The following is an 18,237-nucleotide window of genomic DNA, read 5'->3' on the forward strand; positions in this document are numbered from 1 at the left end:
CCTCCTACCGGGATTCCCATTGGACCGCGGCCGGACGGGGCCCGCCCCCTCCACGTCTCTCATTGGGCCGGCTTCCCACCGAGGCCCGCCCCCCTCTCCGTTATTGGGCGGGCGCTTATGAAATATCCCCGCCGTAGCCGGTCATTGGGCAGTTTGTAAAGCCAAAGGGAGGGAAAGCCTGGGGGTCCGAGTCCTCCAGGTCAGCTCGACCCTCTTGCCCTCTGTTGGAGCGGGTCTGAGAGGTTGGAGCTTTGGAGGAACACCTTTGTTCCATTGTTGCCTTAGGTCATTATACGGGTAACAGGACGGACCTAAACCTTGGACCGTGGCGCGGACTTGAGCTCAGCAAGCGCTACGTAAGGAAAGATGCTGTGATGAGAACCAGGTACTGCGAGCTTCTGGGGAAGGACAAAATGCGGCTGGGTGGGGGAGGGTTGGGCAGGCAGGTGTGGGAGAGAGCATTCCAGGCGCGGGTAATTGAAAATTACCTTCCTTTGTGGCAAGCCCTTCAGATCAGGTGACCCAGTTTGCAAGAGAGCAAGGGGTCCAGGCTGGCTGAAGCGGATTGAAGAGGACTTGTAGGGTTAGTATGGGTGTTACTTTGCAGAGTTTGCACATGATTCCACTGGATATGGGACACCTTTGAGGGCTATTGACTAGAAGAGTGATGTGATAAGCAGTATTTTAGGCAGTTAATAGATGTTACTTGTGTGTTTTTTTTCCGGTGGTGGTTTCATAGGTTTCCATGCTAAAGGGCATACACACACTTTCCCTCCTCCGTTCTGTTTCTTAGCTGAGATGAGGTTTTACTTCTAAATACCAAAGCAAAGCAAATTAGCCCATTTCCTAGTCTGGGAGGGTTAACTGGCATTTGGTTTTTAACAAATGACTGGACACCCCACAATGATGACCTTAGTATTTATTCAGCACATTCCAGAGGAATCCAAAGCATCTGTCATCTCCTGTAATCAGTTATCATTGGAAAGGTGACTGCACCCAGATCATGCCAGTCAGGCCTGGAGATCTGAATTGTTGCTTTAGGAAAATCTGCAGCTGTAATGACTTTCTGTTGATACAACCTAGGAAGTTACTGTGTCACTCACCAGTGTGACAGCAGATCAGTTCCTCCTGGATTCGTGCACCTGTTTTTCCACAAGACTCTAGACGTGTCGTTCAAAAGTATTCTGAAATATTTTGGAACTAAATGCTTGTCTAGGAGGCTTGTTAAATTCAGGGTGCAAAGTTTAACTTCAAACTCTGAAGAGTGTTCTTTGATCTCAACCCTTGTGTTTTATGAGGCTGCCAGCTTTAAAGTGGCTATCTCTGGTCAGGGGATAGGGTGAGAGAGTGTGGGTAAACATTCAAATAAGTACTTTGAAAACCCTTGTATATACAAAGCTAAGACATGGTTATTCATTGTCTGTCACAGGCCCAAGCAAAACAACTCAGATGTCACATCTTACTGACTGTGGGCATGCCGGTGATGAAATGAAGCTATCTGGCCGTAAACTCAGAAAGTCATAAACCCAACACCATTATCTCTTCCTTGCCTGGTCCTAGTGGGTGCTCATTCCACCAACTGGTAGTATCCGCCAGTTCAAATGTCCTTCCGTTTCTTTATTGAATAGAGTGAGTGGGCTCTACCCCAAATATAACTGTATTTGCAACAGTGATCCTGTGTTATTTGTGGAAATGACACAAACCAACCTCTCTTTTTTTTTTTTAAGATTTTATTTATTTATTCGACAGAGATAGAGACAGCCAGCGAGAGAGGGAACACAAGCAGGGGAAGTGGGAGAGGAAGAAGCAGGCTCACAGCGGAGGAGCCCCATGTGGGGCTGGATCCCATAACGCCGGGATCACGCCCTGAGCCGAAGGCAGACGCTTAACCGCTGTGCCACCCAGGCGCCCCACAAACCAACCTCTCTTGACAACATGCTTCTTTATAGAGCACAAATTAGAATTAGTTCTCTTATAAGGTGTTTGGATTTATTTCTGTTATCTAGAGAGCTGCAAAACTTAGATTCTTTTTCTAACTTTCATCATGTTTTTCTCTATTCACTCCACTGATCTCAAGCTTAGTGCCATTACAGATGTGCCGTTTTCTCACAGTTCTTGAGGAATTTTAGATATACCAAAGTTCGGAGGGAAAGGTCATGGTTACCTCTAGGTTTCAAGCAATGTAAAGATTCCTGATAAGCCTGCATCCTTTCCCTATAGGTACTCGCTCCCCACCCTGCCCTGCCACAAAGAATCAGATGACACTGAATTGAAAGGACAACCAAAGTCCGACTGGGCGAGGGAGGGGCAAAGAAGATGGAGAGGCTTCGTGGGAACAAGAATATCCTGTTCATCCACTGGTGAAGAATCAAGGTAGACAGGGAGACACCAGGGCTGTACCCCAGCTATTCATTTTTTTTTTTTTTAAAGATTTTATTTATGTATTCGACAGAGTAGAGACAGCCAGCGAGAGAGGGAGCACAAGCAGGAGGGAGTGGGAGAGGAAGAAGCAGGCTCATAACAGAGGAGCCTGATGTGGGGCTCGATCCCACAACGCCGGGATCACGCCCTGAGCCGAAGGCAGACGCTTAACCGCTGTGCCACCCAGGCGCACCCCCAGCTATTCATCCTTGAGCCAGTGCCAGCACTGTAGGGGTAGTCCCTGGTTTTCAAATGACTGAATTACTTCACAGTTGATGGTCACTCTAGCAAAGTTGCCAAAGTTGCGTGTGTCCATGAGCTAGCTTTTCCCCGCTGTTGTCTTATCTTGAAATTCACCTACCCTGTGATGGGGCAACTCCTCCCTAGGATGGAACCTCCTTTCTACCCAATCCCTGTTTCGCATCTCATACCAGAAACCATTTAGAACAAAGTGGGGAAGAAATGTATAAACCTATAGGAGTTGATCACTCTCTCCTCGCTTCCTTAGGACCGTAAGTGTCCCTAGCCCACAGGCTTTTTTTTTTTTTTAAAGATTTTATTTATTTATTTGACAGAGAGAGAGACAGCCAGCGAGAGAGGGAACACAAGCAGGGAGAGTGGGAGAGGAAGAAGCAGGCTCCCAGCATGGAGCATGGAGCCCGATGTGGGGCTCGATCCCAGGAACCTGGGATCACGCCCTGAGCCGAAGGCAGACGCTTAACGACTGCGCCACGCAGGCGCCCCAAGGCTGAATGAATTCTAAGTTTCAATAGATTTGGAGTGAATTTGGTGGATACTTCTCTCACTTAACCTTAAGTTCTGACATTTAGACACATTTAGACACGTCCCAGGAATTTAATTCTCCAAACACAAGAGCACCTTGGTCACAACGGAAAGATTGACAATACTGAAGTCAGCACCTTTATTTTCCCACAGCAGTGCAGTACCTAGCCTCTAACCCACTATTACCCCCTGCATCACACATGTGATTCACTCTAGGGTGCCTCGGTGGCTCAGTCGGTTAAGCATCGTCCCTTGACTCAGGTCATGATCCCAGGGTCCTGGGTTTGAGCCCCACATCAGGGCTCTGCTGCTCCCTCTGCCCCTCCCCCTGCTCCTTCTCACTCTTGCTCACTCTCTCTCTTAAATAAAATCTTAAAAAACCCCAAAAAACAAAAAACTTCCACTGAATTCTTTATTTTGGTTACTGGATTTTTTAAAATTATAGAATTCGTATTTTGTCACATGTCCAGGTATCTGTTAAATTCCCAAAACTGGGGGCGCCTGGGTGGCGCAGTCATTAAGTGTCTGCCTTCAGCTCAGGGCGTGATCCCAGCGTTCTGCGATCGAGCCCCACATCAGGCTTCTCTGCTGGGAGCCTGCTTCTTCCTCTCCCACTCCCCCTGCTTGTGTTCCCTCTCACTGGCTGTCTCTATCTCTGTCGAATAAATAAATAAAATCTTAAAAAAAAAAAAAATTCCCAAACTGATTTCCTTGAACAGAGTAAGCAGCTATTTTATAGTCTATGTTTGATAGCTCCACTCTGCAGCCTCTGTGGGCCTCTTTCCATGGTCTCTCGTTTCACTGGTTTTCTTAATAACTCATCTCATAATACTTGGTTCCATTTTATTGTATTCAGGATATTGTATTAGGAAAATTACGGTAGAAATGAGTCAAAGTTTACGATGATGACATTTTTCTCCAGAGAGCGTTTTTGTTTGCTTGAGCCAAGGATTTGGGGAAACTACCACTTTGGGATCAACTTAATCTAATCCAAGGACTGATATTGGAAGCCAAGCTGCAATCCCCTGAGAGAGCCTATTTCCTACTTCTGGCTCACCCCTATTCTTGGGGTGCAAAGGACTGAGTGCCTCAACCCAATGTGAGAAACGTTTACCAGGTCTACCACTCTTTGAACAGGCCCAGACCCCTACTTCTGGAAGGCTGTCACAATCACCCACCAGCCTCTGACCTGCCCACTTCCACATTGCAAATCCCCTCAAGAGAAGAGTGGCCCGTAACACCAAGCCCACTTCTCAGGGCTTCTATCTTCTCAGTGGTCCTGGTCCAGTACTTCTTCAAACACATTAGCTTTCTGATGCCTTTGGATTTTTAAAATATTTTGTCCAGCCTTTCTAGTTGCCCTCAGTGGGATGGTGATCCAAAATTACCTATCCACCATTATCAGGGACACGTTTTCATTAGTTACACGTTGGAGAAACTTGAGTATGCTCACGCATGGCATAGTAACAGTATGTAAAATGTCAGTACACCACTGTCCACCTTGGAGTCTGTGTGAACAAAGAATTTTGTAGAAACAGTTAGGCCTTGGGAAAATCAATTGCTCTCCTAACAGGAACCGCAGGTTCCTATACTCATAGCAGCAGGTTTCAATACTCACGGGCTACTTCTATCTACCTATGACAAAGCAGTTAACGGTTTCACAAGTCTTTATCGAGAGCCTGTGAGAGCCTGTTATGTGTAAGGGGAACAAAGAGGTGACATCCTCCTTTTATAGCAGACACTAAATGATTAATTAGTCGACAGGCCTCAAGAGAAACCCTAAAGTTCAGGTTTCCACTCTCCTCCTCTTTTTCGAATTGCATATTCTTCCCAGTGACATACAGGAATCTAATTTCTACTGTTTAAATGCCTTTATTTCTTTCAAATTAAACTGCACAGGCAGAATACCAACGATATTTTTGGCTATTGGGGAACAATGTTTGGCAATTCTCTTAAAAAAAAAATACAAATGACCAATAAGTGTATAAAAATTTCATTAAACATAAAATACATGCAAATTAAAACAGTGAGATACTTTCTCTACGAAACTGGGAAAATATTCTTTTAACGATAATAAATACCCAGTGTTAGGAAGGTTCAGAGAAACGAGTGCTCTTCTACGCGGCTGGGGGAGGGCGAATTAGCACAGCTGTTGCTGAAGCATGTGTGTCAATAGAGTAAATCCATGAAAACGTGCATACCCTGCAATTCTCCTTCTAATAATGTAGGCAATAATTAAGAATGTGTATACAGATTTAACTATAAAGTTGCACTTACATCACACTGTTTGTAAGAAACTGGAGACAATCTAATAGTAGATTGTTTAAATAAATTATAATACAGAAATACAATGGAATACTAAAAACAAGGGTGTCCACAGATGGTTATCTGTTAACATGGGAAGTATTTTGTCAAATGGAAAAAGCAAGTTCTAAAAGAGCACAGTATGATATCGTATTTATATTTAAAAACTATACATGTTTATATATACATATAGAAAAACACTGAGAACCGGAGTTTCACCACATTACCAGAGGCAATCTCTGCATGGTAGAAATGAGTGATTAAAAAAATGTTTTTACCCACTTTTGTGTTTATCTGCAATGAATGTGTACTATTTCTGTGATTAAAAAAGGAAAGAAAAGCCAAAGTCTAATTAAAAACAAAAGCTTTGCTTAGGTTTTGGCTTGTGATAGGAGGGGCCACATGCCCCTAGAGGCATCTGCTTGGTTTTGTTCCTTCTGACCTGAGTGGATGATTCTCACAGTTGTTTTTCGCAAATGCCACAATCACGGACATTTGACTTTGTCTAGAGAACAGTTCTCTCATTTTCAACTAGAGCTCGCTGAGGCTATGACTGGGGAAGGAAGCCACCTTTCTAGAGTAGGTTGGTTGCAAAATCGTGCCCAAGGCCCACACTTTAGTTGGGGAGCCCTTAGAAAAGTTCTGGGGAGAAAGAAGGCAGAAGCAAGCACACAACAGATACAGAAGGATGGGCTGTAGATTGTAGGGTTTCTATTTCGTCCTTATTTTAATTCTAGGGTCTCCTCAGTCTTAGAGGTAGGACACCTGAGACCTGGTCACAGAGATTCCTAAGATGTTGAGTCACTTCAGAAGAGAAGTGACAGAACAAGTTACAATCATATTGAAGGCTTAGTAAGTTTGCTAACACGAAACTGTTAGAGCAATCCCACAGCTATAGAGACAGTGGCATCTGGACAGAAAGTTTGTGTTCTGGGTTGGTATAGGGATTCCAAACGAACCAAAGCTCTGAGAACCATGCTCCGTAGGTTCAGTAAACGACACTATCCATGAGAGAAGTCTTTCCTAAGAACAAAGGAAGAGTTACTTGCCCAGATAAGACAAACCTGTAAAGTCACGTATAATTTGGCAAAGGCCTATCCCTCCTATATCCCACATGCTCCACTCTGAATGAAAGACAGGGTGGAGTTTTCCTTGGGGTGGCTGCCAGATAGGGTTGCAAATCTGATTCTCAACTTACAGGCTATAATGTAAAGAGAAACCACGGCAAGATTTGAAGGGAAAAGGGGGTATATTCATCTTCACAATAAAAAGTCATTATCAACCTAGAGGCTCGGCTCTCAAACATGGTATTACAGGTGTGTCCAAAGTAATGTGTTTCTTATGAGTAGTTAAATACCGAAGTCTGTAAATGCTGTATTTTTAAAAAGAATAAATTACTGTAGATAAAGCTAGTCATACAACAAAGTCACTCTCAGACACTTGTATGCTTTCTTGAATGAGACAAAAAGGTGGCTTGAACTATTAGCATGAGCGCCGGCTGTCATGGGTCATCTTGGCTAACAGGCTGAATACTGCTCTTACAGAGCAAGAAACAAGGGAGCCCAGGGTCGGAGAGCCCAGGCAGGATGCCAGGGATGAGAGATTTGTGGAAGTGTTCCAGTGTCCTGCAACTAGGGGAAAAGGGAGATACGCAAAGTGAGCTACGTAAGAGGCATGCACTTGCGGCTTTAAGGAAGCGGGGATTAGCCCTGTGCACGTTCCACGGACGTGCTGACGCTCGTGATTTACATCAGTACAGAGAAGGTGGCGGCAGGGCAGTTACACCAGCTTAAACACCAGTTCTTGAGTGGAGTAGCTTTTATAGTTGGGGGTGGAGCTGCGTCCCCCTCCCCTCAGTTACTCATGGGAAACCCGTTCCAAGGCCACATAGAAACTGTTCTTGTCATCTAGGCAATGCCAGCCAATTGGTCCGATTTCACAGTCTGCGCACACCAGAAACTTGATGTTGCCCACGTCCTTGGTGAAGCCCACGTTCTCAAAGATGAACATGTCCTCAACCAGCCAGTGCTCCTGGAGGAGATCGCCATCAGGATTGCTGCCATCAGCCAGAGCTGGCTTCTTTCTCATGGAGGGAAGGAAAAGCTGCGGTGGAAGAGAACACAAAGCACACGCAAATTGACTGGCCCGTCACATCATCACTCCCATCTGCTCACACTTTACACCTCTCCCTGGCAGTTTTTTTTGGAATGAAAACGAAATGAGGAGCCCTACTGCTGAGTTATAGACCAGGATGCCAGGTCGCTCCTCTGTCACCTCTCGGTCATGCCCGGTTTGTTACGTGGCTTCATTGCTGTGCTTACCGTGGTCTGTAAGGCCCTGCCTGTTCCTAATCTTCCTCTAGGTCATTCTGCTGCCGCCACACTGGCCTTCTCGCCTTCTCAGACAGGGTGAGTGCGCTCTGTCCTCAGATCTTGGCAAGGCCGACTCCATGATATTCAGCTCAAATGCAGCCTCTTCAGGAGGCCTTCTCTGACCAAACAATCTGAGTTAGCGTCCCATACTGCCCATTGTATTTTGTTTTTTAAAACGCCTTTCCTGAGGTATAACTGACACATATACTGCACATATTTAAAGTGTACAATTTGATACATTTTGGCCCATGCAAATACTGATAAACCATTACCAGCAAGATGACAAGGGTATTCGTCACCCCCGGAAGTTTCCTTATGCCACTACCTCTTTATTTCTTATCATTCTCTAAAATTAATGTATTGGCTTAGTTATTTACCTTGGGTCTCCCTCCACTAGAATGTAAACCCCAGGAAAGCAAGGAGCTTACCTTTCCTGTTCACTACTATAACCCCAGTGCCTAGAATAATAACGGATATGGAGCAGGAACTCAAATATTTATCAAAAGAATAAATACAGGCTATCTGGCTTTGCTCTATTCTATCAGTGTTATGTATATGCTGGATTTATCTTACAAAAAGCATTAAAAAGGAAAATCTAGTTCTAGAATTTGGAATATCATCCCAAGGTCCTTGTACCCACAAATCAACAAGCCTTCCCAATCATTAGGACAAAGCCTCACACACATACACACCCTTTAATTTCTTCCCTGTGGTTAGTTTACACACCTTTAGTTGCCCCAGTGTACTCGAAGATACGATGCCATCAAAGCTTGTTACCCCTCTGCTCCTCATCATTATGGCCGCTGACAGTACACTTATTTTCCACCCCAGGGTACACTTCTGCATCCCCAAACTCTAATAAAATAGGATGGCCTCGGTGTGCTAGTCTGACATTAGCAAGCAGAATAAAAGCAAAAACATTTTAATTAATTTTTTTTAAGATTTTATTTATTTATTTGACAGAGAGAGAGAGCCAGCGAGAGAGGGAACACAAGCAGGGGGAGTGGGAGAGGAAGAAGCAGGCTCCCAGCGGAGGAGCCTGATGTGGGGCTTGATCCCAGAACTCTGGGATCACGCCCTAGGTCGAAGGCAGACGCTTAACAACTGAGCCACCCAGGTGCCTCATTAATTATTAAAAAAAGATTTTATTTATTTATTTGACAGAGAGAGCACAAGTAGGCAGAGCGGCAGGGAGAGGGAGAAGCAGGCTTTCTGCTGAGCAGGGAGCCCGATGCCGTGCTCGATCCCAGGACCCTGGGATCATGACCCGAGCCGAAGGCAGACGTCCAACAGACTAAGCCACCCAGGCGCCCCCAAAAAACATTTTGTTTTTTAATTAAAAAAAACTGGACTGACATTAGTCCAAAAGAGGCAGATGCTTTGGTAGGATGAGCAAGCCTCTTCCTGAACGCAATGGTTAGGGAATCACGAAGCTGTTGGTATGTGTTAAATACCCTGGAGTTTGCACCTCTGAACTCTGGGCCAGATTCTGGCCAGTGGCTGTCCCTAATAGGGAGGAGGGAGCACTGATCCAGAACATTTCTACTCCCTATCTTCCCAGCACCTGGCTTACTAAAACAGGTATCTGTGCACTACCCTATGCGGTGTCACCCCAGACATCATCTGAGAACATCACAAAATAGGACAGTCCCGCCTCCTGTTATTGTCATTCCAGTCACCCTTTTCACCTCATCTAATGTTTAAACGAGTCCCTAATGCTTTGTTTTACCCTAAGTGAAAATGGGAACAGGCAGAGGCAAAGAGGAAAATTCAGGGACCAGGAAACCTGGACTCCAATCCTAGCTTAATCTCTCTTTGGCCTAAATTTCCCTAGACAGATTTCTGGCCTATAGTGTAGGTGTGAAATCAACAACTACACATAAGGCGAGGGAAACTTCAAGGGGAGAAAAATCAAAGACTTCTGAAACATTAGCCTTTATAAAGTGTCCAACAAAGGAGCACTAGCTTCCTTCCCAGTGGGTTTTGTTTGTTTGTTTTTTTGTTATAACGCAGACCACCACCTCTGGAGTCTCTTCTGAGTAGTGATTTAAGGGAAATACTATTCGCCATTCATTCAAGGGGCAGACTGGGTCCTGTCCCTCTCTTTCTCAAAATTCCCATTTTTATTTAAATCCTGTAAGTCAGATCCACAAGACTAGATATATATTGTACATGTATCTGTGTGGCTCTCAACCCATTCTCTGCAGTGCCCAAGGCTATTGCGGGTCAAGTTTTTGGATCTAACATTTGGAATACAATTGGGCTTTCCAGATAGACCATTGGGGTGGAAATCAAGAAATTACTATCTAATTTGAGGCTGCTAACTCAGCTGGTTGGGGGCCAAAGTTGCCAGTTACATCCCTGACCAGGTGGGTCAACTGCTCAGGACCCAGGCAGTACCCTAATCCTGGAGCATCTCCTCAGAGAGATGTAGAATACCCCAACTCAGCGAGATTGTCAGTGGAACTCCTTTTGCTTTTTCAAGTACTGCTAACAAGGGCACCTGGGTGGCTCAGTTGGTTAAGTGTTTTCCTTCAGCTCAGGTCATGATCCCGGGGTTCTGGGATAGAGCCCCACATCGGGCTCCCTGCTCAGCGGGGAGTCTGCTCGGCCCTCTCCCTCTGCCCCTCTCCCTGTTCACGTGCTCTCTCACAAATAAATAAAGATCTTTTTTAAAAAAGATTTTTATTTATTTATTTATTTGTCAGAGAGAGAGAGAGAGAGAGCGCACGCACAAGCAGGGGGAGCGGCAGGCAGAGGGAGAAGCAGACTCCCCGCCAAGCAGGGAGCCCGACACAGGACTCGATCCCAGGACCCCGGGATCACGACCTGAGCCGAAGGCAGACACTTAACTGACTGAGCCACCCAGGCATCTCATAAATAAAATCTTTGAAAAGGAAAAAAAAAAAAAAAGAAAAGAACTGTTAACTACCCTTTTAAAAATAATTTCTTTCTTTTTGTGAAAATCCATTCTCATGGTGGAAAACTTGGCAAACATGCTACAATATAGATGAAAATAAAAACTGTTACAATACAGAGTAAAGTTCTGGTAACTTTTTTATAATTTTCTACCTTCTGTGAGTGTTTGTGGTGGTTTTAAAATGTGCACAAATTCTTTGACAATCCTTCCACCAGGAGGTGGAGTCCACGCCTCTCTCCCTGAGCCTGGGAGAGCCAGCCCCAATGAGTCAATTGCGGTGGAGGTGACAAGCTAGGTTAGAAAAGGCCAGGCCGCTTTTGCTGGTTACACGGTGGGAACACTTGCTCCGGGAGCCTTCAGCTTCTACGTAAGAATTGAGGCTCCTGAGGCCACCACGTGGAGAGACCACCCGGAGGGATGCCCCCAGAACCTGTCCCGGTGCTCAGGTGTTCAAGTCTTCCCAGTCCACAGGCAGACACTTTAGGGAGACAGCGTTTCACATGACCCTTCTGACTGCACACGAAAGACCCCAAATGAGAACTGTATAGCTAGGCCCAGTCAACTCCCCAAATTGCGAGCAAAATAAATATTAATGTTTTAGGTCACCATTCCTGGGTGATTTTGTTACAAAGCAACTGAAGAACATTGCTCAACATAGTTGAGATGCATGTTCCATTCTAATTCCTAATTTTTTGGGATCAACTATATATACATACCATAAAACTTATTTTTTAAAAAGATGGTATTTATTTCAGAGAGAGAGAGAGCGTGAGTGGGGGGGGGGGCAGAAGGAGAGGGAGAGAGAATCCCCAAGCGGGCTCCCCGCTGAGCGTGGAGGCCAATATGGCGGGGTGGTGATCCCACGACTGTAAGATCACGACCTGAGCCAAAACCAAGAGTCAGACGCTCAACAGACTGAGCCACCCAGGCGCCCCTAAAACTTACCATTTAAGTCATTTTTTAAGTGTGCGGTTTAGTGGCATTAGATACATATATGTTGTTATGCAACCATCACCACCATCCACCTCTAGAATTTTTTCATCTTCCCAAACTGGCGCTTTGTACCCTTTAAACACTAACTCCCCATTTTCCAGTCCATGGCAACCACCGTTGTCCTGTTTGTCTCTACAAATTTGACTACCCTTGGCACCTCATATGAGTGGGATCATACAGTATCTGTCTTTTTGTGACTAGCTTATTTCACTTAGCATAACGTCCTGATATTAAAATGCTTCATCAGTTTTAAAGTTTTATTGAGGGGTTCCTGGGTGGTTCAGTTGGTGAAGCATCTGCCTTCGGCTCAGGTCGTGATCCCGGGGTCCTGGGATGGAGCCCTGCGTCAGGCTCCTTGCTCAGTGGGGAGCCTGCTTCTCCCTCTGCCTGCTGCTCCCCCTGCTTGTGCTTGCTCTCTCCCCCCACCTCTGTGTCAAATAAATAAAATTAAAAAAAAAAAACAACCAGTTGTAGGACTTACAAAAAACACATGCTGCACCAACAGGGACATACTAATCCATTCTCTCCACGCTAACCCATTACTGACACTGGGCTAACAGCTTTTGTTCACTACTTTGATTTAAACCTAAGTATTAAGATCTTACTTATGTGCACAGTCTTTAGTGTAGGTGATACAGAGATGGACAGGATACAGGACCTCACGGGCTAGAGGTATAAACAACAATTACTAACAACATCGTAAGATCAACTGAGATTATAGATGTGAATATGCTTTGTTGTCTTTAAGCCATGATTTGTCAATCTTGGTACTACTGACATTTTGGGATGGGTAATTCTTTGTTGCTGGGCCAGGGAGAGTGGGGGTTGGTGTCTTATGCTTTGCAGCATTCCTGGCTTCTATGTACTAGGGGCCAGTAGCACCCTGTTATAGGCTGAATGCGTTCCCCCCAAATTCTTATGTTGAAACCTAACTCCCAATGTGACAGGTCATGAGGGCAGAGCATATTTTTAGGGGCAATTCTGAGTGATAGGGTATGCACACAGTTGAAATGAGATTATACTTTGCACTTTCCCGTGGGTATGTTACACCTCAATAAAAATATACCAAAATAAAAAAAACGTTTTCAACTTTCCCCTTTTGGGGTGATGGCAATATGAAGGAGATTAAAATTAGTAACTTGAAGATTAAAATAGAAATTAAATCTTCCTTCAAAATTGATTTTCAGGATTTGAGGTGTCCATCCCACTTGAAATAGGATTCGTTTGAGAAGCCCTGCGTTCCACCCAGTACCTTGGCAAAGCGTGTAGGTTACGGGAATCATCTGTCACATCCCTTACACCAAAGTTGTTTCTGGAGCTCCTCCTGGGGCGGAGAGGCGCCCGACAGAAGGGAGACCGGCGGGTGCGCTGTGATGCGGGCCGCGAGTCCAGGTACACCGGGCGCCATCCGGCCGCTCCGCAGCGTGGAGCTGCAAGAGCTGCGGGAGTCCCGGGGCGCCGGGCCCTCGGAAGCGGGCGGGCTCGGCTCAGCCCCGCACCGCACGCGGAGCAGCAGCGTCCCCACACAGCGCGGGGACAGGGCCGGGGGTCCCTCCCGCCGCGCGACTCCGGCGCGGGCAGCCTCGGGCGGAGCCCGGCCGCGACTTGGGGCGCGGTCTCCGGAAACGCGCGCGGGGACCGGGACTCCAGCCGCCAAGGCCCCCTGTGAAGGCGTGCGGGTGTGAGGCGCCTCCAACCTGCCTCCCTACCTGTCGGCGGGAGAAGAGAGCGGTCCCTGGCTGCAGCACCCGGGAGCCACAGCGTTGGCACAGCACCGCCTTCCGGTTTCGGCCCTCGGCTGACACTAAGTCGTTCAGCGGCTCGGCTGGTTCCATCGCCGCTGCCGCCACAGCTTCCTCGGCCACGACCGCGCAGGCGCTGTCTCGGTGGGATCTTTCGGAACTGCGCTGGCGCGGCTTTCAGAGACGGGGCGGGGAGCGCACGGCCACTCCCCCTCTGCGCAGTCGTCCGCTTCCCCCCGCCCCCGGATTCTACTGCGCAAGCGCCTCATTCATTGCTTACCCTGGGCGGTTAGGTGTCGCTGGCTTTGTGACACGGTCACTCACTTCCTGGGACGTGACAAATCCTCTCTTCATACTCACCTGGTCACTGGCCTTCCCTTACTATTGAGTAAAACCCGGGTAAATAATTCATTAAAGTTGACCGTACCTTTTAGTTTACTGAGATTGGATTTAGTCTTATAAACGAATGGGGACGTTTCTGGAGGCCATGTGAGGGGAATCTGGGTCACACTACACACCAGCAAATTTTACCCACATTAGTTTCTTCAGTAAGAGACTACTTAGAGGGACACGTACCTTTTTGGTGTTGGAAAAAGATGCCTGGAAGCTTTAATTGCTGGTCTCTGACCACAGTGACCGTTTACCTATGTGGCAAAACACCGTGTTGAAATGCTTTAGAAACAAACCTATTGAATCATCACAATTTCCTTATGGGGTTGTTACTGAGGAAGGTAAAGGTCAGAAAGGTTACTTTCCAGGGTCCATAGATCCAGGCATGGCTCTAAAGCCACCACTTTGTCATTACACTATACTTTCCTGTTCCATTTGATTAGTCTTTAGATCTTTAGCTTATCAGTTCTAGTGCATTAGGCCATGGATGTCCTGCAATGGCAAGGGAAGCACAATATGAAGGCGAACTAAGCTACCTGATTAGGTAATGTCTAATCTACCCACCACCCCCATTTGCATGTTTTTCTTTTTCCTCTTTGTCCTTCAGTAATTCAACAGTGAGTCACTCCGTAATATAACTAAACCCTGAGGATACAATAATAGGCACCCTATATTTGAGAACACAGTCTAAACAGGAAGACATACCCCAAAACCAATGGCATGTGATAAAGACAATCATGGGAACAAAGCAGATGGAAGCCAGGATTCGGGAATTAACTCCATTTGGAGAGTCAGAAAAAGGCTTTACCTAGGTGACATTTAAATTAGGCATCAAAATGTGAATGGGATTTTGTGTGAAAAGCAAGATTATTTTAGAAAGAAGAACAGTAGAATACCTGAACAAAGGTGAGAACAAATTTAAGAAAGGTTAGTAGTCCACTGAACACATTACACCTAAGGGAAGAGAGAATAGTAGAGGGAGGGAAGATCAGAATGGTAGAGTGGGGCCCAGAGCACCAGGGTCTAAAGTCATGCAAAGGAATTTGAACTTTATATATGGGCAATGGGAATCTATCGAATTTTAGGCCAGAAATAACTTTGATATTCACTGAAAATTTGCTGCATATTAGGTATTGTAATGATAGTACTTGTACTTGAGGAAGAACACGGATGACCAAATGGAGGGGCCAGACTGAAAGAAGTAGTAGAGGTAAAGCTATCAGGAAGTTATTGCTCCAGGAGTCTGGGCAAGAGATACAGGCCTGAACTATGTGGTAGCAGAGGAAATACCAATATAGGAATGTATCTGGAACTATTAAAGATAAAATCATATAGAACCTAGAAATGAATTGGATGTCTGTATTGTAATGGGGGCGACAGAAGATAAATGATATATCTCTGAGACTGGATAACTAAGTGGCCGGTTGCCATCTAGGAGAGCTAGAAAAACAAGAGGAGCCCCCAGATTAGGGGTACCTCTGTGTATGTGCATGAGCAAAGTGTGTAAGGCTGGCGGGGGCGCCTGGGTGGCTCAGTTATTAAGTGTCTGCCTTTGGCTCAGGTCATGATCCCAGAGTCCTGGGACTGAGCCCCACATCAGGCTCCCTGCTCAGCGGGGAATCTGCTTCTCCCTCCCCCACTCCCCCCTGCTTGTGTTCACTCTCTCTCTCGCTGTCTCTGTCAAATAAATAAATAAAATCTTTCAAAAAAAAAAAAGTGTAGAAGACTGGGAAGAGTGGAAAGAGAGCAAAGAGTTTCAGATGTTTTCTGCAGAATATTCCATTGTGGCTGCCATATAAGAACTATGTGGGAATTTGGTCTGAAACTCGTAAAAGTCAGCAGTAAACATAGCCATCAGTTCTTTACCCCCCACTTCTCTGCCTGCCCTGGATCTCTTCCTGATAGCATGAGTCACATGTTTCATAGCTGTGGTTTGATCAGCAGGCACAATCCATCTGCAGACGAAGGGTTGGCAGGCTCCTTTAGAGAAACTAACTTCCTCTTTGGTTCCCTCTTCCCTTTGCTCTGGAAATATCAGGATTTTTTGCAGTGTTGCAGGCCTTCTGCCTAGCTGTTTGTATCACGTGCCATAAGTCTAAGCAAACAGAAAAAGGACTGGAGTGAATAAAACCCTAAAAGTCAAGTGGGTACTAAATGAGCTCAAGATTGAGTCCTCTTGGGGCGCCTGGGTGGCACAGCGGTTAAGCGTCTGCCTTCAGGTCAGGGCGTGATCCCGGCGTTATGGGATCGAGCCCCACATCAGGCTCCTCCGCTATGAGCCTGCTTCTTCCTCTCCCACTCCCCCTGCTTGTGTTCCCTCTCTCGCTGGCTGTCTCTATCTCTGTCAAATAAATAAATAAAATCTTTAAAAAAAAGATTGAGTCTTCTTTATTCTGTTTGGCTTTCAAGTAAACTCCAAGTGTGAAAGGAGTCAATAAATAGGCAATTTTATATAAATATTTTACTGATGGAAATCTCCGCGAGGGAAAGGGGCTACCTCTTACCCACGTCATACAGAGAAACATACTAGAGCCAGGTGGCTAACACATAAGGTGAACGGGGAGAAGAGAGAGGACATACAGCTGATCACTATGCCTGCTCCCCCCACATATCTGCAAGACAGTGCTGGTTAGCCATAAACTCTCTTACAGACATTTGAGACAATTGATTTTTAATATTTTCTTAAAAAAATACAAAGGAACTGAACTCTTGAGGTCAATACAACTCAGGAAAAGAGGAAAAAAATGGAATTTCAGAATAATGGGAAAGTGCATCCTTGTTTAGGTTATCACATCCCCACACTCCCAATACCCACAAAACCAAGATTTTCACTCCAAAACACAGGGGAGCCTTGAATGGTGGCTCAGAAATGGTGATAGCAAGTACTGGAACTAACGAAAGGATTTTGGTTGTCCTTGATTATTCTGTCCTGGGATGAATAAAATCCACTCTAAGGACAGTTGAGGGAACCTTATAGTAGGAAAAGGACTAACTGTACCAAACACAGCAGTAAAAAGCACTCCTCAGCAGAAGTGTGCCCTTAAAAGAATGGGGCAGTAATCAGGTAGCTGCACTTTAAGGCTGCTGCCACCTCCACGCCATCCCCAAATAAATAATAATGAAGTATAATAGTGTAGTAGTATTTGATTCAACACAGAAAGATAGTGTCTCACCCACTCCAGGCAAACCATGCCATGAATAGGTGAGCCCTGGCAGGAAATAAGACGATTGTAAAATCACAGGTACTTCTGGTTTGCTCCCAGGCATACCCAACTCCCACATTTATTCCAGGTCTGCTCAGCCCAACATTTGTTGACTCTAATTTTGTCAGTCTCCGGGGCCAAGATGCACACCATTCTAGTTCAGAATGACCATGGAGAAATAAAAAGATCCTTCCAATAATATACCCTTTTAAGTCTTCCAGGTTATACTTCAGTGGTGTTCCAGGTTCACTCACATTCCATCAAATTCCGTTGACTTCCCTCACTCTAAACACAGTTCTGTATACCAACCCTGTCCCTTAAGGGAGTGCCAGGTCTCTCCCCAAGCCCCCCAAATTCTGACAGGGGCTTTTCCTTTTGTTATCCTCCAGAATGGAACCATGTTGCCCCTAGCTACTGTAGACTAGGAAAGATTTTCCTGGAAAACAAGACTTGGATTTTACCCAGCTTACTCAAGTTCGTATCCTCCCAATCATCCACGCTGGATACTGGCCACATCTAGCAGGTCACACTCACCTTCCTTCTCTGCAATACATGAGGCACAACAGATAGAGAGATTCTCCTGAGCACACGAGAGTGCGCTCTAGACCAGAAGGAGAGGTGATCTGGCCTCTCAGACCCATTCAGTGTGCACAGTCTTCCCTTGAGTGTCTGTTACCCACCCTCCTCAGGGAGAACTACCAGCGCAAGGTGGAGTGTGTGTCAAGTAAGTACAATCATCACTGCACTGGTGCTTGTAATCACCCTGTGCACACATTGAGAAATAGAGATTCTGGAAAGGATCCTTGACTCTCCCGTAAACTGTCCCTTGGACTGGTCACTAGCTCTGGAGGGGGCTCCAACAATGGTCACTTCTCTCGAAGAACACACACGCCGGCATCACAGCGCTGGGTTCCCATGGATGTCACTACTTCCCAGTTGTCGATGATAGGGTCATAGCACTCAATGCTACTCAGCAGGGAATTCCCATCATATCTGAGGGGGTAAGAAGCAAAAGAAGAAAATGAACTTTCTATTTCTTTCCATACAGTCCTAAATTAAAGGTTGCCACTGGAGCCGTCTCCCCCAACCCAAAGCCTGTCTTGATCCAA

The 18,237-nt window shown here is 45.8% G+C and overlaps 2 protein-coding genes across 3 annotated transcripts in view; both read right to left on the minus strand.

Annotated features, from left to right (window-relative positions):
- Positions 1-6,738: 6,738 nt before the first annotated feature.
- Positions 6,739-13,697, minus strand: RABIF (RAB interacting factor). Its single transcript, XM_040636467.1, has 2 exons — positions 13,503-13,697; positions 6,739-7,611 (listed from the first exon to the last, which is right to left on the minus strand). The coding sequence occupies exons 1-2, from the start codon at positions 13,626-13,628 to the stop codon at positions 7,366-7,368; spliced, it is 372 nt and encodes a 123-aa protein (XP_040492401.1). The 5' UTR covers positions 13,629-13,697; the 3' UTR covers positions 6,739-7,365.
- Positions 13,698-16,579: 2,882 nt separating this feature from the next.
- Positions 16,580-18,237, minus strand: part of KLHL12 (kelch like family member 12) — a 28,003-nt gene continuing 26,345 nt past the window's right edge. For both annotated transcript variants that reach the window (XM_040636469.1, XM_040636468.1), the window contains exon 12: positions 16,580-18,121. In XM_040636469.1, coding sequence (XP_040492403.1) covers positions 17,995-18,121 — 127 coding nt within the window. In that variant the 3' untranslated portion in view covers positions 16,580-17,994. The remainder of the gene's footprint in view (positions 18,122-18,237) is intronic.

The sequence above is a fragment of the Ursus maritimus genome, unplaced genomic scaffold (genome assembly GCF_017311325.1).
Source record: "Ursus maritimus isolate PB19 unplaced genomic scaffold, ASM1731132v1 scaffold_2, whole genome shotgun sequence".
NCBI classification, from domain to species: domain Eukaryota; kingdom Metazoa; phylum Chordata; class Mammalia; order Carnivora; family Ursidae; genus Ursus; species Ursus maritimus.